Source organism: Bos mutus, chromosome 13 (assembly GCF_027580195.1).
Source record: "Bos mutus isolate GX-2022 chromosome 13, NWIPB_WYAK_1.1, whole genome shotgun sequence".
Taxonomy (NCBI): domain Eukaryota; kingdom Metazoa; phylum Chordata; class Mammalia; order Artiodactyla; family Bovidae; genus Bos; species Bos mutus.
In genome coordinates, this window is record NC_091629.1 from 42979152 (window position 1) to 42998661 (window position 19510).

The 19510-nt window shown below is 53.5% G+C and overlaps 1 protein-coding gene across 3 annotated transcripts in view; it reads left to right on the forward strand.

Annotated features, from left to right (window-relative positions):
* The first annotated feature begins 2793 nt into the window (after positions 1-2793).
* PMEPA1 (prostate transmembrane protein, androgen induced 1) overlaps positions 2794-19510 on the forward strand; it is a 55382-nt gene continuing 38665 nt past the window's right edge. Inside the window, exon 1 of one of the 3 annotated variants that reach the window (XM_070381504.1) lies at positions 2794-2921. Coding sequence is in view for 2 of the 3 variants with exons in the window: in XM_070381501.1 (XP_070237602.1) it covers positions 3782-3896 (115 nt within the window). In the remaining variant the exon portion in view is untranslated. Of the gene's footprint in view, positions 2922-3342; positions 3937-19510 lie in introns of those variants that run through there. The other 2 variants (XM_070381502.1, XM_070381501.1) reach the window with 2 other exon arrangements.

Sequence of the window (19510 nt, forward strand, 5' to 3'; positions counted from 1 at the left end):
GTGGTGCTCAGGCTCAGTTGCTCCATGGCGTGTGGGATCTTCCCAGACCAGGGATTGAACCAGAGGCCCTTACATTGCAAGGTGGAGTCTTTACCCCCAAGCCACCTGGGAAGCCCCGGGAGTTTGTTTGGGTAGCTGCCCTGTGTCTACTAGACCCAGTACAGTGCCTGGCACTGAAGAGGGGCACAAAGGAAGGAAATTCTTTCCCCAGCTTTCAGTCTTCTTCCCACGGACTCAGGCTGGTCCCACAGAGGTGGGCCACCTCCCGCTTCCAAGAGGGCAAGTTCTCCCACCCTGCCCACATCACCTCATCCCCTGACTGGTCCAGTAGTGGGCTCTGCCCTTCCTCATCACTGAATTCCCAGCATTACATAGGGCTGTGCCTGGCACACATAGGGTTGCCAGATTTAGCAAATAAAAACACAAGCCATCCAGTTAAATTTAAATTTCAGATAAGCAACACATAAATGTTTAGTGTAAGTATGTCCCAAATACTGCACAAGATACACTTATACAACAAGCTGTTCATGGTTTGTCTGACATTCACATTGATCTATCTGGCAGCCCCACGCACACAAGAACTTTCGTGAGTGTGGGTAGTCAGGTGCTTGCTTCTTCCAGAGCACCTCTGTCCCTGCCTGCTTCCTACTCAGCCAGGGGCCCTGTCATTGTGGGAAGACTTTCCAGTTGTCAATGCCCTCATCTGTAAAAGAGAAAATAATATCATACCAGTTCCTCCCCTCCCAAGATTCTATGAGGATTAACTAGCCTAACTGCTAATATATACATTGCTGGTGGCTCAGACAGTAAAGAATCTGCCTGCAGTGCAGGAGACCTGGGTTCGATCCGTGGATTGGGAAGATCCCCTGGAGAAGGAAATGGCTACTCACTCTAGTATTCTTGCCTGGAGAATCCCATGGACAGAGGAGCCCGGCGGGCTACAGTCCATGGGGTTGCAAAGAGTCAGACATGACTGAAGTGACTGAGCATGCATGCATGCTAATATATATTCAACCCTCTTCTTACCAACTTCCAAGCCACTGCCTCCTTCACCTCTTTGGATCACCCCAGGCAAAGACACTATTAGCATTCCCATTTCGAAGAGAAGGAAACTGAGGTCGGAGAGATGAAGGTACTCACCGAGGTCACATGACTGTGTCCCACTCATCTTTGGAGGTGCAGTTGCCACCATCACACTGACATTCTGCATTAAGGCCTCCAGGCAAAACTCACTTTGCAAACAGGACGGAGACCAATAACTCATTCCCGGTGACACCATCAAAACAGCATGTCCACAGTGTAGGTGCTCATTAAATGTTCCCGTGCTGTTGTCCCAGACAGATCAACCAGAGGTTGGTATTGTGGATTTGTTTTTTTCATCCACTGAATTAACTGGTTATTTTTGCCAGCCAGAGGTTTAACCTGGATTGTATAAAATGCTGCCCCATTTCCAAGACAATCAACCTGTGTGATTCTTGTGGTCGGACAGCCCAGATCAGCTGCAAGACTTCAGGATAGTAGAGACAGCCGCTCCTGGCCTCAGCCAATTCCTGGCACTCAGGGCTCGCTACAGCTCAAGGAATGTCTGTTGTTTGAATGACTCAAGGAATGGCTTAAAGGAGGGGAAATGCTGGTGACCCCCTGTGGCCTGACACGTGAATGGGGCTCAAGGTCATTCCCAGGCCCTGACAACATTCTCACTACCTCCCCCCATAAGCCCTGCCCCCAAGGAATGCTCAAGACTCTCCTGTTTTTCCTCTAAACTGCTGAAGTTAAACTGCAGCAAGACCTTCCCCCTCCTTCCTTAGACGTGTTGGTGAGACCTGCCTCTTCTTTAAGGGAGGGGCTGAGACTGCCATGAGTCTGTGACATGGGTGCCCTCCATGGTAAGTCCTGAGCAGGCCCTCCTTCCAGGGCCCTGGGCTTGGCTTCCTCACCAGCAAGTCACCCTGAGCTTGAACCCTCTAGAAAAAGCTTCCAGCTTGTGCTAAGAAAGCAAGAGGCATCACTGTGCCCAGTTGCAGAACAGAGCTCACCACTTCCTGGGCTGGCTTTGTCTGAGTTCTGCGAGATACAGCTATGGTTCCACAACTTTTAAGCCTCCCCCCACCAAGCTGCCCGCCTGGTCCCTGCCCGCCCTCGCCTCCCCCACCCCCCACCCCCGGGCCAATGCAAAAATTGTCTCTGCCTATTAAAAAAATTCCAGGCAGTACAGGGATATGTGGAGGATATTTCAAGAACTAAAAATATCTGGGGTAGGGGGTCTGACCTGGGTTCAGCTTAGAATTCCTTCATTGTGTGACACCCCCACCCCGCCAGTTTCCGTGTCTGTAAAATGGGAACAATAATATACCTGCCCCTCAGAGTAGGTGTCTGATTGCCTTCTTGTTTGGTAAGTTTCTGGCACAAGGTAGTAAGTACTTGTTAAATAAATAGAGACTCAGGGCAGGGTCTAGGAGAGGATACACCGAATTGTTGAGAGGATGGAGGTGTGCCAGGCAGGGGGGCCTCTTACATAATATTTTAATATCTTTTTAATTCCAGGAGACTGTGTTCTTGTAGCACTTGTGTAATTAAAACTTGAAATAAAAGTACACCCCCACACTTCCTCCCCCGTCTTTAGAACTCGGGAGCCGCTTCTTCCCCATCGCCCACCACAGGCCAGTGGCCCTTTGGGCAGCAGACGTAGGGTGTGGATTCGCCCCGGGCCTCGCTGGCCGGGACTGTGCAAGTCCCCAACACGTATTTACATGACAAGGGTTCCCGGGCGTTTCTCGGAGCAGTCCGGGGCGTGTCTACAGGAGTTCTAGTTTTCCCCAGTCGACCTCCTCTAGGTCGAGATAAATTGCGCGGGGGGCGCAGTGGGCTTGGGGCCTCTTGGAGCTGCAGATCTGGAATCGGGGAGTTGACTGCGAAATCAGGTAACGGATGATCTGAAGGGCTCCCCGCCTTTCCCTAATTTCCCTTGACCTGAGTCCGAGGGACCTCGTGCTCCTCTGAAGGGGGACAAGCTTCCCCCCAAAGCCTCGGTCAAGGACCCCGAGGTCCGGGTTGTGGGGAACGCACCCACAAAGGCTGGGACCCAATCCCGCTCTCCCGGGCCTGGCCTGAGAGGGTCAGAGCTTCCAAACTGACCGCCGTTTGGGAGGGGACGCTGCACCCTTCTTTCGCTTCGCGGGTCCCGGGTCTACGCGGACCGCCCTGCTCTGGCCCTTTAAGAGCCCGCCCCCTTCCCCGTCACCCCGCCCCGCGGCCCGGGGAGGGGGTGCGGGAGAACCTCGGCGGGGATTGGCGCAGCGCGCGCCCCCTCCCCGGCCCCCGCGCGGTGGGAACCGGCAGCCCCGTCTAGCGCTGACGTCAGACCGTCTGCCTGCCTCCGACCGCGGTCTCGGAGCGAAACCCGATCTCCTTGGACTTGAATGAGGAGGAGGAGGCGGCGGCGGCGGAGGCGCTCGGCTGGGGGAAGCTAGCAGCAGAGGCTCAGCCCCGCCGGCAGCGCGCGCCCCGGCTGCCAGCCCATTTCCCGGACGCCACCCGCGGGCACTGCGGACGCCCCCGGGGCTGCGGAGGGGCAGCCGGGGGGGCGCAGAGGAGCGCGGCCCCGAGCACTGAGTCCCACGGCGCCCCGGTAACTTGGCAGCGCCCAGAGCCCGGCTAGCCGGGGCGCGCCTTCCCCGCCGCGCGCCTCCTGCATGCGGGGCCCGAGCGCCGGGCGCCGGCCGGAGCCCCCCCCGGCCGCCCCCGAGCCCCCTGCGCCCCGCGCCGCTCCGCCGCGCCGTCCATGCACCGCTTGATGGGGGTCAACAGCACCGCCGCCGCCGCCGCCGCCGCTGGGCAGCCCAATGTCTCCTGCACGTGCAACTGCAAACGCTCTTTGTTCCAGAGCATGGAGATCAGTGAGTGACCCCGCGCCCCCTTCCCCGGAGGCCCCGTCAGGTTCGGACCCCGAATCGAGATGCAGATGCGGGGCGGGGGCCCGGGCCGTGCGCGCCCCCTCGGGCTGTGCGCCCTGCGCCCCGGCTGCGCCCGCCGCGCCCCGGGCGCGCCCTCCCGGCTCGCGGCAGCTGGCGGCCGGCCCGGCTTTGTCCCGCGGCGCTGAGAGCCTGGCACGGCCCCCGCTGCCCGCGCCCCGCCCGCCGGGACTCGGACCCGGGGCCGAGCAGCGCAGAGGGCGGCAGGGCGCCGTGCGCGGGAGGGCTGGGGCGGGTGGATCCGTGAAGTTTCCATTTTATTTCCCTAAGGGGCAGTCGCAATGGAGCAATTAGGCCGGCTCTTTATCAACTTTGGCTTGGGGGCAGGGGGGGAGTCCGGCGTGTGAGACACTGTCTGGCCTGCGCGGTGTCTGGAGCTCCGGGTGTGTGTCTGGAGTGTGCGTGGCGCTGTGGGTCTCGGTCTATGGGAGTGGGTTTCCGTGCCGTCCGTGGAGTGTGCTGTGACTGTGTGTCTCTGTCTGGGTCTCGGCTTCCCTCTCTGTGTGTCTGGCTGCCCCAGGAGTGTGTGCCCGAGTCTTCTTGGTCTCTGAGTCCCTCTGTGTCCGGGTCTGGGTACCTCTTTTGAGTGTGTGCGTCTCTCTGAGGGTCTGGGGACCATTTGTGTCCAGGTTTCCGAGTCCAGGGCTCAGCGCTGGCTAGACGTGGATCCTGAGTGTGTGTCATTGTGTGAGTGTCTGTGTCCCCGACGCACCTATAAATAGCCTCTGTCTGGACAGCTTGGCTCAGTCTGGCTGGGACGGTGGTTACAAATGAGTCAAAGTTTGGGGCTGTCTGTATTTGGGACTGCCTTGCTCCGAAAGGGGAGGTAGACTTAGGGTGGGGAGGGGAGTGTTTGAAGCTTGATGCTGACTGGCCCTGCACTCGGAAGAGTTGAGAGGGGAATAAGCCTGGAGTCCCAACATCCGTAGCCCACCCATGTGGGCTTTGGTCTAGGTGGTGAATTGACTGCCACTGCCAGGGGACTGCCTTCTAGCCTATACTCCCTACCCCTGCCCATCCTTTTGGGGACCTCTTGCCTCTCTGAGCTTTAGATTCCCAGTCTTTGCCCCCAGTCACTCCAGGCGGGGGTGGCACACAGCCCTTCCCTGCAAGGGCCAGCCTTCCAGCTGGGACCAGGAGTCCAGAGTCAGCCGCCACCAAGGCGAGGGCAGTCACTGGGTGACTCATAAGCCAGTTTCCGCAGGCGGCTGCCACAGTTTTCGGCCCCTGAGCCTGTACAGTGAAGCGCAAGAGGTAAAAATAACCCGTGACCGGCCAGGCTGGGGCAGGCTGGCTGGCTTTGGTGGTAGGTCCTTCCATCTGCCCGTGCCCCCCCTTCCCCGCCCTCCAGTCCTGGAATTGAAAGCCTTGCTCCGCCCCCCCCCCACCCCTCCCAGCTGCCCCACGCCAGGCCAGCGAGATGCCAGGAGAACCTGCCCAGAGCCAGCGTTTGCGGAATTGAGTTGCACTAAACCACATTGCTTCCAAAGGCCCTTTGTGAACTTGGGAGGCTAATGAAATGCACGAGGATATTATTAAAATATGTTCGCACACGTTTGGAGAGCTTCGTCCCTCTGTGGTGCTTTATTTCTTCCCCTCCTGTAAAGCTGTCTTAGGAGCTCCCCCTGCCCCACCAGGGGTTGGCGGTGTCAGCCAGAACTTATCCATTATGAGGGCTGGGCACAGTCAGACATTCCACTCTTCTTCCTTTGTGTTCAGGACTTTTTAAAAAATTCATTTTTATTTCTGTGCCTTCTTGGGCTAACTAGCCCTGACAGTATCTTGGCTGACACGGAGGGGCTGTTAAGTCCGTTGCCTGTTGTGACTGCTGTGCATCGGCATCCGAGAGGGACCCTTGAGGTTAGTGCGCCTGGAACCCGGGCCTGCTCCAGCTGGCCCCGAGGTGGCCCATTAGTCACCATATTCCGTGTATTTTTTACACATGGCCCCTGCTTCCTGGAAGAAAGCCCAGGGCAGGGAGGGAAGCGGTCTCTAAAGCGCAGGTATAATATAACAGTTTGTTGCAAGTGCTAATCAGGTTTCCCGGAAATGGTCTGATGAGGAAGCCTTTAAGGCCTGGAGTTTCTTTATACAAAAAGAAAGAAGGAAGGATGAAAGGAAGGAAAGAAACGGACAGTGGCCACTGTGCATTTCCCGTGGCCTGAGTTGGGGGTTCAAGTAGGTCAGAGTTGGATTTGGAAGTGGGCTGAAGGGCAGTGTCCAGGTGGCTCCTCTTCTAGAGATGAAGAGATGTCCCTTGGCAGTCCCTTAAGTTCTCTGGGCCTCAGCTCTCTCATCTGAAAAAGGAGACCATGATGGTTGAAAAAACAAACAAACTCTACCATCTTTTAAGATGAGACCTCTCCCCTCCAAAGTCTGGCTTGAATAGTGCTGGGCCCTGGTGTGGACGTCAGTGGCACCAGATTTCACAACCGGGGTTCATACCCTCAATTTAGAGATGCAGGGAAGTGACAGTGAAAAGCTTTGCCCAGGCCCCCAGTCAACGCTTAGACGTAGGTACTCGTGGAATGCACACACCATCTTGATTATGGAATGGGGGCCCCAGAGTAGGGGTCCACCTTCACCTTGTGGGCTGGAGATCAGCAGCATCTCCTTTGCCCCCGAGAGACTGGGAATTGGGTGGGCTCTGAGGATCATCTTGACTTTGACAAGACACTGCCCAGACTCTCCAGGGGCCCCCATCTTTTCTGAGCCTTGAGGGGTGAGGGCTGCTGTCTGATGGGAATTCACTGTTCCCAGAACACACCCTTGAAAAAATACACCCGTTTTGTAAATGAGCCAGGGGTCTTAGAATCAGACACAGCCAGCTCGAGTGACAGCCCACTGGAGATGATCGCTGAGGAGTCGGATGCACTGACTTTTGAGGAAAGGATTCCTCCTGGTATACGTTTGCATTTTTCTTGGCATTCTTTGACCTCGTTTTAGTTCTTCTGCGCCTGTTAGAAATCACCCCCTTTCTCCTCCAGCTTCTGCTTGAGACTTTTGGGGGCAGCCAGGTGCCCACTCTGCTTTCTGGACAGGCTGAATTGTGGGGCCAGACAATAACCAACTGTTGGTTCTGGTGGCAGTATTTCAGGAGGATCCTGGGAGGTGCCCCTGACCTAACCCTGCCCTGCATCTCTGCAGCAGTGTCTAATGTGGGAGCGTTTATTTTTTAAACAGTGGCATCATAAGTCCCTGATTCCTCTTCTCTGACCTCTTCTCCGATCCCGAAAATCTTCTTCAGCACTAGAGACTCAGAAGCTCACAGGACAGCCCAGTTTTCTGGCAATTTGTGTGGCACGTGTGCTATGCATGTGTAACACTTGAATGCCGGGGAATGTCAACCCGGGCTCTAGGATGCCTGGGCCAGACAGTTCCTTGCTGGGACGAAGGGGACGGTTGTCTTGGGTGTTGGTGTTTTACTCAGCATCCTGGCCTCTACCCTTTAGAGATCAGGAATAGGATTGTCCTTCCCCCACCAAGTTGTAACAACCAAGAATGTCTCCAGACTTTGGCAGGTGCTCTCTGAGAGGCACATTGTCCCTGGCTGACAACTACTGTTATAATCAGTTACTGGCTTTTCCAAGGGGACTGGGTGGGGGAAGAGGACAGAGATGATCATCAGTTCCCTTCCGAAATCAGTCCCCGTGAAGCCCAAGTTGGCATCTGCCACTCATCCACGTAGCCTTTATTGAGCACCTGTTGTGTGCCACACAGGGAGGATTGGAGCTCCTTCTTGATGAAATTTCCGGTTTTCGCCTTAAATTTGCTTTTACCACCGGGAAAGACGCAGGCACCCATGAAAACAGATATTTCAGGTTTCTGGTTAAACTATTGATTCAACATCAGCTTTTACACCCGTGGGCCCTCTCAGTTGGGACTTCTAACCCACATGTTTTCTGCCTGGGTTTTAGGTTGAGGTGCTGTAAGAGGCTGAGTTTTGACTGGATCTCAGGTCAGGCCCTTGGCCATGGCCTCCCAGGAGGCCTGGGTCAAGCCAGCTACATCGCTTAGTGTGATCTGAGGTCAGGGGTGAGCTTAGTGTTTGTCCAAACACAGAACCACTAGTGGCTCTTGTGCACACATGCATACACAAGCACACACGTGCGTGTCCACACACACCCCTCGGCATGCAAACACACACGCACACATATGGGTTCACATAGTCAGCTGCTAGCCCTTTCTGCCTTTCCTACCAGCTTCTCTTGGTGTTGGGAATGGTTACAGCTTCTTCTGGGCATGTGAGAAAAATAAAAAGGAAAAAAAGTGCACACACACTTCCTCCCTGATGAGTTGTGCAAATATATGCACTCTCCCTTCGAAAGAGAAGGGAGATGGAGCTGTGGGTGAGGCTGCAGAGGAGAGGAGGCTGGAGGCAGGGAGTGGGGCAGGCACTTCTTACGTTTGGGACTGCAAGATGCGAAAGATCCATTTGCACCTCAGTAATCCCAGAGCAACCAGCTCAGGTGTGCCTAAGTACCCGCCTCCATGTACCTGCCCCACCTCATCTAGCCCAGGGCCAGGGTTTTTAAACGCTTATGGGTCTGGCAATTGTCAAATCATAAGAAAGTGTTGGAGAGGAGGGTGCTGGTGGTGGACCCCCACCAGAAGGCCTGCGTGGCATTGTCTCCTCTGGTGTTATCACCCAGAGAGAAGTTGGCAGGCAGCTGGGCACCTGGGATCCTGAACAAAGAGAAGGAGCTCTGACAGGTTGAGTGTTGGAAGCTATACTCCTGCCGGCCTTGGGCACTTTGGTGCATGTGCTGAGTAGCAGATCAAGGCTGAGGACCCATTCTGTGCTTTTTAAAAGGTGTTGTATGCACGTGTGCCTGTGTGTGCGTGTGAGGTACCCTTGGTTGGGGTAGGGCTGGGTGCTGTGTGTGCCGCATGCCCGTTCATCTTTGTGAGCCCGTGGAGCAGAAAGGATGTACCCGCTGCTTGGGGGCTTCCCAAGGCCCGAAGAGGACAGCTCAGGGTGGCAAACTTGTTGTCCTCGGGGTGGGGGGGGCGGAGCTGCAGAGAACCAAGGGCAGAAGTGCCCCATGAGGCCAGATCTCCCAGTTTCAGGGGACCGAGCTAGATTTTGTTGTAAAACTCCTGGATTTTAAGTACAAGCTATTTCTTGTTTTCTCACCTGCTTGCAGACCCTTTCCAGCCCGAGGACCACAGTGGGTTCAGAGCCAGAGGGATGGAAGCTCCGCCCCCGTATCAGCATGCTGGCTATGTCCCATGTCCCTCGGCCCATCTGTCAGGCTGGGTGACAACAGCTCCCGTGTGCTGGGGTGTTGTGAGGATTCTCGAGGAGTCTGGCCTGCTGTTTGCACTGTGTGTTTCTGGGGGTCGGCAGTGACAGTGGGTGGACTTGGCCTGATGACCTACTTGTCCTGTCCCCAGCAGTCACACTCTGGCCCATCACCTGTTGAGAAGACCTTCAGAAGAGGGTTTCCCCACTCTGAGCCTGGGGTGCCAGAATTGGCTGGGAATGTTGGAATGAACAGGCCCGTGCGGGATCATGACCTTGAGAGTGGAGGTGACTGAATATTTGTGTGTGTCATTGTCCCTGGCTGGCAAACCCCCAGCACATCCGCCCTTGGTCTAGAAGCTCCAGACATCTCTTAGGGTCCCCTGCTGGGTTCCTGGAGCCCACAGCCCACTTTGGAGGCAGAAGCTGGGCTCTGGGGCTGTGTGCAGCCCTGAAGTCAGCACCACCCTGACCTCAGATACCCACTGGATCCATTCCTTAAGATGGGAGCTCACAGCCCAGAGACTCAGAATGTGGGTGTGAGGCTCTTGTTTTGAAAATTCATTTCCATTTTTAACAAGTGACTGTATGGGGGTCGGGGGGTGGCCATCATATAGATACTCCATTCTTCTTTTCCGGGGGGTGGGGGGTTGTCTCAAGTCTCAGCCTCTGAGCCACCAGCATCTGAAGTCGTGTCAACTTCTCTTTCTTTTGGGTGACACCACAAAGCCAAACCCTGACACCGCAGGGTCTCGCCAGGGCCTCCTCAGGCATCCGTGAGGTGTCTTTCGGCAAGCTGGGAAAGGGCCCGGAATGGCTTGCCAACAGGAGCTGGGGCTTCAGCACCCCAGGAGAGGCCGAGAAAGGTTTGGGGCATCCCCAGGCTTTCCCAGAGCCACAGAGCAGCTTCTGTCTTCTGTTTCCAGGGTGACTGATGGATTTTTGTTTCCACTCCCTTTCCTAGCTGGATATGGAGAGCTTATTATGTGCCAGGCACTAGTGACGCATTTTTCTCCATCTTCAAAACAACTCTGGAAGAGAGCTGTTGCTGTCACCAATTTGCAGATACAAATAGTGGGAATCAGAGAGGGTAAGACACTTGCTCCAGGTCACACAGCCAGGAACTGATGTTCTGCTGGGATTTCACATCTCAGTGCCCTGACCCTGCAGCCCATGCTCCTGTGATTTCTTCCCCATGACACCACAGCAATTCCCATTCATTAGGGAGAAGCACCAACAAATCTCAGGCCACACAGTTGTGTCCTTTTCACTCTAGCAGTGCGCTGGCTGACTGTTCATTGGAAAGGTCTGCATCAAACATGTATCTTGCATCAGGCTGTCGCTGTCTCCAGCTCCTTCCCCCACCTCCAAACTACCACCATCTGATCTGGTGTCAGGGGCTTGGAAAGTCACCCAGGACTGTCCCTGGAGGGGCCATATCTTTACTTTTCCAGGATTTCCAGGTCGTCCGGGGTCTGGGCATGCCAGCCTTCTGGCCTGGTGAAATGATGATTATCTAGACTTTACAGGGGACCTGCGTGGAGCAGAGCATCCCAGACTAGTCATTCCTGTTTGGGCTCTGCGAGCCCTCTCTGGGTCTCTCCTTCCAGACCTATCCATAGTGTTGAATGTTGTGTAATGAGTTGTGTCATCTCTCTCTCTTCTGGTTGCCAAGTGCCAAGAGGTTGGAGATAGTATCAGTTTTGTTCATTATATTCTGAACCTGGTTGGTACTTTGTGTATGAAGGGGGATGGAAGGGAAGGACAGGCAGACTCCTAAGAGATTCCAGGCAGGACAGGATGTGGTCAGGATGTAGACCTGCAAGACCATCCTTTTGGGGTTCCATCCTGGGCCTCCGCTTGCCCCTCTGCAGAACAGCGGGGAGGTTAACACCCACTTCAGAAATTGTCAAGACAGTCTCCCAGCAATCAAAAGCACCTCTAGCACAAAATGCCGTTTTGAATACCAGAGACATTTCCACTGTTTGGGGCAGGAAGCTGTGTGCCCTCCCATCCTCCTCCCACCATCTCTCCTGAAGACCTCAGAGCCCTATGTGAGGGCGGGTGCAGAAGCCCACGCAGACACACCCCTGCCACCGCCGACACGCCCCTGCCACCGCCGTCTCGCCCAGGGAGGTTGGGGGTCTCTCAGTGTCACTTTAGTGCCACTAGGCTTCCCAGGTGGTGCAGTGGTAAAGAATCCGCCTGCCAGTGCAGGAGACTCAAGTTCAATCCTTGGGTCAGGAAGATCCCCTGGAGAAGGAAATGGCAACACACTCCAGTATTCTTGCCTGGAGAATCCCATGAACAGAGGAGCCTGGCAGGCTACAGTTCATGGGGTCACAAGAGTTGGACATGACTGAGCACACACACAAGAGCTTAGAAGTGACAAAGGCACATCACCAGGACCTGCCCCACATCCCCAGAAGGAGGATTTCTAGGGTAACTCTTTTCTGCACACACTTGCTTTGGTTGCCCTTTCCGTTTGGCATTGGCTCCAACGTAACTGTGAGACCCGTAGATTGGAAGGGGTGAGGCAGCTACTGTGAGGTTCCAGGTAGTGAGTGGATCTTCCTAATTTTCCCACACAGTCTGATAATGCATTTGTTTTGGGGTAGGGGTGGAAGGAAGAAGGGGTAAGTCTCTGGACTTATTGTCGGAGCCTCTGCAGTGCACTTGCTCCGATGTCGAAAGCTTCGGGAAATGTGGAGTCTGATTTCTCTTCTTTCCCTTCAGATGTATTTATGGAAAGAAAAAGTGAAAGTGTTTGTCACTCAGTCATGTCTGACTCTTTTGTGACCCCATGCACTGTAGCCCACCAGGCTCCTCTGTCCATGGGATTCTCCAGGCAAGAATGCTGGAGTGGGTTACCATTCCCTTCTCCAGGAGATCTTCCTGACCCAGGGATCAAATCTGGGTCTCCTGCATTGCAGGCGTTTTTTTTTTTTACCATCTAAGCCACCAGGGAAGCCCTTAGATATATTCGTAACTACAGTCATGCACTGTTGTATCAGTGGGCTTGGGAAACGGCTCTCCTGGCCCAAAAGAGAGCTTTACTTATTTAGTAATGAGTGTAAAATCTGAGTGACTCTGACCTCCACAAGCCAGCTCTTAATGTCCCACTGTCCACTGTCCTCTAGAAACACCTCCTGGTGCTCCATGCGTGGCGCCAGGGCTCGGCTCCCCGGGGCTGGACAGATACAACTGAACCATTAAGCAGTCACGTGGGTTTGAGACACCAGCTTCCCTTCGATGTTTGGAGAAGTGGTCCCATATCTTTTGTCCCTGATATGGCCTTTGGTGGTGATGGGGGCTGGCAGCAGTGCCACATTCTACTTGGGATGGATACCACTTCTGTGTGATACTGGCACAGAGTAGATGTTCAATAAATAATGAAACAGTGGGTGAAAGAGTGGATTATGGTGTTCCTTCATTGCCCCCAGGGCTGCTGGGAACCCACAGTGAGGTTTTGTAAACTCCGGGCCCTTGGCCTGCCTGCCAACCTTGACCATACAGATGGGGAAACACGTGCAGGTCACGTTGGGCTTTAGGGACAGGAGAGTCTCTGTTGGTCCTTAAGGTCTATAGGAGCTGGTGTTTCCATGCCTGGCTTTGCAGGTGGGGACAAAGTGACACATTCAGCCATGAATCTGTTTGGGTGTCAGTGGTTAAGGATACAGAAATATATGCTTTAATATATAAAACCATGTTCATGCACGTGTGCTCAGTTGCTTCAGTTGTTTCTGACACTTTTTGGCCCTTTGGACAGTAGCCATCCAGGCTCCTCTGTTCGTGGTATTCTCCAGGCAAGAATACTGGAGTTGGTTGCCATGCCCTCTTCCAGGGAATCTTCCTGATCCAGGGATCAAATCCACATCTCCTATGTGTCTTTCATTGTAGGCAGATTCTTTACCAATGAACTACCAGGGAAGCCCATAAAACCATGTATCACTGGATATAAGAAATATACATACATGTATTGATAGTATAAAACATGCAGAAAATTTTAAGATGGGTACATTCCACCCAAGACTAGGAGACATCTCTGAGATCCCTGTACTCAAGGCCATGGGAGGACCTCCCCACCTCTGCCTGCAGGTGTGCTAGGACTGAACCTGAGGCTTTCCTTGGCTTTACCCTGGGCTCCCTTGCAGATGAAACCTTCAGAAGCAATAGAAGTGGGTGCTGAGTCCGTTTTCCTGCACATGTGTGGCAAAGAAACTGCCCTTTCTCTGAAGAGGTTTTCTCAGCCCCACTCGTCTTGGGTACCTGGTTGCCAACTGTTCATCCAGAGTGGATTTGGCAGGACGGCCCCGCTGCCCCCTTGTTCTGCATTGCCCGAGTTGGTCCAGGCAGCTGCTGGTAAGACAGGCTGCTGCTGAGAGTATCAGCCAGGGGTGAGCTCAGATTTGTTCTCACTCATGGGACTTTGCCCACCAGAGTCAGACATTGCTGAGGGGGATGCTTTCTGCTGTGCTCAAGCTACCCCATAAGGTTCAGATGCCTGGCCCACAAGTGTCAAGTCACAGGTTCGATCCCTGGGTCAGGAAGATCCCCTGGAGAAGGAAATGGCCACCCACTCCAGTATTCTTGCCTGGAGAATCCCATGGACAGAGGAGCATGGCAGGGAGCCACAGTCCATGGGGTCGGAAAACAGTCAGACATAACTTAGCAACTAAAGAACAACAACAACAAAAGGTTCAGATGCCTGGTCAACAAGCATCAACCCAAGCCCTGTGGGGTGATCGGTCCCAGAGGCCACACTTCCACTGGCGAAGCTCAGAATTTGCACGTGGCCACCACAAACTGTTTCTGAATCAACCTAAATTTTATACCAGGTAGAGTAGCTGATATTCCTCCAGTGGATGTCAGTTGAGAAGTGACAGAAGAGTTTGGTGACTGTAGGTCATGTGTTTCAAAACCCTGATCAGGGAAAGGAGAATCTGTATGGTCTGTTGTGGTTGCTACACTTAGATAAATGAAATAAACGTTAATACCAAGACATTTGGTAAGACTCAGTGCATATGTGCTTACATCCAGACACTGCTCATGTGGCTATACATTTTAAGGTCTTAAATAAATGTCCAAAAGAAAGTAGAAAGTGAAGCGGGGGCAGGGAGGCTCCTTTCAGCCTGGAGAGCCCTGCAGGAATTTGGTGACTGCCAGGGCCCCCATTTTGCAAATTTCCAAGTCTGAGAATTCAGGCTGGTCATAGGTCTAATTGCCTTCCTGAAAACAGTTTAGTCGGTAATAATTCTGTAAACCTATGAATCAACTTTGCGCAAACACCCTGAGTAATTTCTTTGTTCTTTTCTTTCTCCTTTGTAATTGGTGTCTGTAAAAGCCAAAGGTTTGGTCCTGGGGAAGGCATGATTCATTTATTGGTGTCTGTGCCGCCCCGTTATCGTGCAGTCATTTCAGAATGCCGTCGCGGTGAGCCCAGACTGATTCATAAGGGGCTGAACTGAACAGCCAACGGGGGTCACGGCCATAGGGAAATGATTTTTCCTCCTCTGTTTATGATATGCGAGAGGGAGGTGGCTGTATCGTAGTGATGGGAAGGGTGTCAATTACATTGGTGAGTATAACCGATTAAATAACGCCGGCCAGCCCTTTGAGCATCCCTGCATTTGCTACTGTTGATGGTCCTTGATGGACCACAGCTAAATGCACTCCTATCTCGGGTGTATCTCTCCCACATTTATGGTTGCCGATCTCTGAGCAGGCTGACATGTAAGGACACCCCCATCAAGCCTCAAGCAGAGTTTTCAACCCAAAAGCCACAAAGGCAGAGAATGTTGCCTTTTTAAAAAGTCTCTGCACTGGGTCCACCATGGAACAGTTTAAATATCCAGGCTTAAGGGGCTTCCTACATGGCTCAAGTGGTAAAGAATCTGCCTGCCAGTGTAAGAGAGGCAAGCTCAGTCCCTGGGTCAGGAAGAGCCCCTGGAGAAGGAAATGGTAACCCATTCCAGTATTCTTGCCTGGAGAATCCCATGGACAGAGGAGCCTGACAGGCTACAGTCCATGGGATCTCCAAGAGTCAGACACAACTTAGTGACTGAATACACACAATACACATTCAAGGGCTAGGGGCCACGCCTATCCCCTCTCCATTTCTCTAACAAGGATAGTTACTAGCTGTTTGCGGTTGTCAAGGCTTTGCATTAACCTTAAGTATTTGGAGACTTACACGTGGAGCCACTATTTTGTCTAGTTTTATTAGTTACTTTTGGCCCTAAATAAAAATATCACTGTCCTCCCATCTGGAGAGTGATTAGAGTCACCTGCTACTTGGCCTAGAGGTACAATTAAGATTCCAACCTCCAATCGTCCACATAAATCTAGGCCCTGGCTGCTAGTGCATAATCCAGAAGTTGGTCTGTTGAGATAAGGAATATTTCTTCCTGCAGCCCTTTCTCCCGATGTCCTCTTGTCCGGTTTCTTCTGTCCGTGTGACTTGCTCTATTGTTTCCTGTCCTCTGCATCAGCTCAGGTATCTGTGGATTCCCAGCTCCTCTATGTCTTTAACACAGTTAGAAGAGAATCTAGCTGGTACTTACTGAGCTGCTTTGCGACTTTCACAGTGTGGATCAAGAATGAGTACATGGCATTTGAGGCAGCACTCCGCTTGTTGCCCGTGGCAGACATTGCTAATCAGTCCCAGCACGGGGAAGCATCAAGGGCTGCGGAAATCCTGGAAGAGGAGGAATCAGTCCTGCACGCAGCCACCGAGACTCCCCATCTGCTCAGCATGTTACATGGAGGCCCTTGGGCTGCCTGACAAGTCAGGAACCGTCCCTACTGTCAGATCTAAGGCTGTGCCGCCACCTCGATGTGACCCAAATCCCAGCTTCAGCTGTCAGGCCTGGGTTCCTCACAGTTCTCTGGACTTGTTCCTGATGAGATCTGGAATAAGACCCCTACCCATGTTACTCTTGCCCCCCCAGACAGTACTTCAGTTGTCTTTCTTTACAGTCGGGGTCACCAACTCAAACGTCACAGAAACCTCTGTTTTCACCTTGAATGTGCGTTGTGGCATTCCTTTACACTCTAGTGAGAATGAGCTCTGGATGGGGATGGGGTTAAAAAAAAAGAGCAGGAGAGGAGAGAAGCTGGACAGTCAGTATCTGGGGGCTGAGCCCCCAGTGACTTTGTTTGTTTTATTTTCTTGGCGATCTCCTTAGTGGTTTTGTGGCTCTCAGATGCTCACCAAGCATCATGCACGCCCTTGTGGCAGCCTCATTGGCATGGAGGAGGCGGAGCCAGGGCATGTGCCAGGGTGCAGAGATCGCCAGCCAGGAGCAGAGCAGGACTTGATCTTGGGCCGCAGGGCTCCAGAGTCTCTCCCCCCAGCTTCATAACCACCTGTCACCCGTGTGCTGGTGTGGCTGACTCCAGGCCTCCTGCCTTTGCCCTCCGGCTTTTGCAGCTGGCCTGGCGTCCTGTTCCTCCCTCCTCTGCGCACTCTCCTTCTTGGAATGGTCATGGGCAGTCATCCCGGGGCTCGGGGCCAGCGGGAGCAGAGCTCTGTCCTGGGTCGGATTGCCGTTGACAGGAGAAAGGGGTCATGATGACCTGTGGGGTACTGGGCTTCCGGCGAGGTTGCTTGGCAGAGGGGTGAGAAGAGGGTCTGGAGACCATTCCACTGAGGATCCTCTCCAGTCCCCTTCTCAACCCTGCCCTTCTCCATTCTGCTGACCGTGGAAGCCACAGCCACAGTACCTCTGCAACCCTGACCCTCAGACGCACCCCAGGGTGGGAGCGGAGCTTCTTTAAACTTCCCAGGGAATTCCAGGGTGCAGCAAATCCCGCTGGGCTGGCCCCCACCTGGCAGTGCTTGCAGATAGAGAAACTGAGATCCAGTTGAGGAAGTACAGGAAACCTGGGCACGAAACCCTTCTGTGGCTGATGGGAGCACTGCCACTAATAATGTCATCACCGTGAGGACAGCGGGCTGGCGGGACTCCGCGCGAGCCAGGCTGGAGCAACGCTTGCAAGCTGCACCGTGAGTCGGGCAGCCGGGCCCATGGGGCCCGGGCCTCGCCTTCCAGCACCCGTCTGGCGTTCTGGGCCAGGTGCTTGAACAGCCGGGCAACACCTGAGGCCTCTGCCCGCCATGGTGCAGGGGGATGGTCTGGGGCCTGGTGGCTGGAGTGGTAGCCAGGGGCTGTATGTTATTGTCTATTGGGTAATGGTGGGGCACCTGGTTTCGCCAGGATGAGGACAAGCACCTGGTGTCCTGGCTTCCTCTTCTGCTTCCTGTGGCTGCCAGCCACGGCCTGAAACCTGGCCTTCGACTGGATCTGCCCTCTCCTTTTGCCTCCGGCATTCTTGGTTTGCCTCTGTGTGGCTTTCTGCTTCACTGGGGGTGGCACCTTGCTTCTTGAAGGGACATCACTCACACAGGGCACTGGTGGGCTTGTAGCCAAAGGCAGAATGTTCCAGACTTAAGGCTTTCCCATCACTGAAGCCCCCGATGAGCCCTGCTCCTACCTCTGTCCCCTACCATCTCTCCCCATCTCCTCCCTTCTTAATTTTGTTCTCTGTAAAACAGGCTTAATTGAAACCCGGGGTTCTTGTGAGAAGGAAGATACTGCAAAGGCCCAGTCAGATCTCACCAGCTGCCCCTTCTCTTCCCTTCAGTTGTTAAACATCCTTTTGGAATCTGTGTTTTCCCCTGCTGTGATGTGTTTATTGAGGTATAATTTATACGCACAAAGTGCACAGACGTAAGTGTACACTGTGATGAGTTTTGGTAAGTGTCTGTGTCTGTGACAACCATCCAGGTCAAGAGGAAGGTCCTTCCGGCTCCCCACAAGCCCCTCTGCCCCTGCCCCTCCGAGGCAGTCACTGCAGATTCCATCACCAGAGATTAAATGTTCCGAGTGGAGAGCTTTGCATAAATGGAGTCACACCGTATGTTCTTTTTGCTTGCTTTCAGTCAGCCTCCTGACTTTGAGATCCATCCGTGTTGTGTGTCTCAGTTGTGGTTCCTTTTTATTTCTGAGCAGCTCTCCATTGTATGGATGAACCACAGGGCTGCTGTTCACACAGGGGAAAGCCTCGTCAAAGGGGTACATGAACCCAAAGGAATGACTGTTTAACGGTGGAATTCCAGGAGCCTTCATGGGGAAGAGGTTTTATAACCTGAATCTGAGCCCCTGAACGGGCATCGAGGACCTGGGCGTCTGTCCAGCTCTAGCACGGGGGGCTCAGGATAGTGGCAGAGGCGTTGGAAACTCAGCAGTCCATACCTCTGCCGCTGCCTGGCACGACTGCACCAGCCGCAGAGCCCAGTCCTCCAGCCTGCTTCACCTGGCCCGCATTCCTCTGCCAGGAATGAGGATGTGGGTGACCCCAGACAGGTGTGAATCATGTCTGGGGAGGTGGTTACTCAGAGGCAGAGAGCACTGAGGCTGAGTTCCTGCTGGCTGACGCCGATGGACAGCTTGGACCTTGGGATAGAGCTGTGTGGGCATGCCTCATTGGAGAGTGTGGAGCTGGCAAAAGGGGTCCTTGACACTTGGACTCGAGTGTTTACTGAAGAAGGAAAGGACCCTCAAGAGTAGCTTTAGAGACAGAATGCCAGTTTAGAATCACGGCTCTGTCACTCCCCAGGCCTCAGTTCTTCATCTGTAAAATGGGGATGCTAGTAAGTGTGCTGACTCTCTGGGCTGCATGTGACAACACACAGCTCACTTATAGGTATTTACTGAATGCCAGGCACCATGCTACCTGCAGCTTTGCAGGAGCTGCTGTTACTAGACCTGTTTTTCAGATGGGCAGCCAGACTGAGGCTCAGAGGACAGGAATCACTTGCCCAAGGACACACGAGGATACTTGGCTGAGTTGGATCTGGGACCCCTTGACACCACTTGAGTCGTAACCTCCTGACTTTGTAAGTTCAGAGAAGTTGACAGACCCAAAGCCGACTGGCAGCCCGTGAGAAAACCTTAGATGGCATGTGGACGGGCATTTTAGATTTAATAGTTATGTCCTTAGGTTACAAGATGTTGAATGTAAATTAGGAAGGATGGGACAAGCAAAGTGCATCATTGATTTCATGAGTGTTGCTTAAAACAAGGCTGCGTAGTCAAAGGGACTGAATATTTACTTTTTTTTAAATATCAAGAAATGTAAATTCCTGTAACAGGGTATTTGGAAATGGCAAAGCTCAGAAAGGCTGGTTGAAGTGATGTTTAAGGTGCACTTCGCAAGGAGTCCTCAGGGGACTTTAATAAGCAATTATAGGCTCACAGCACTTTGCTCTTTGCCCTACTAGGGTCAGCCG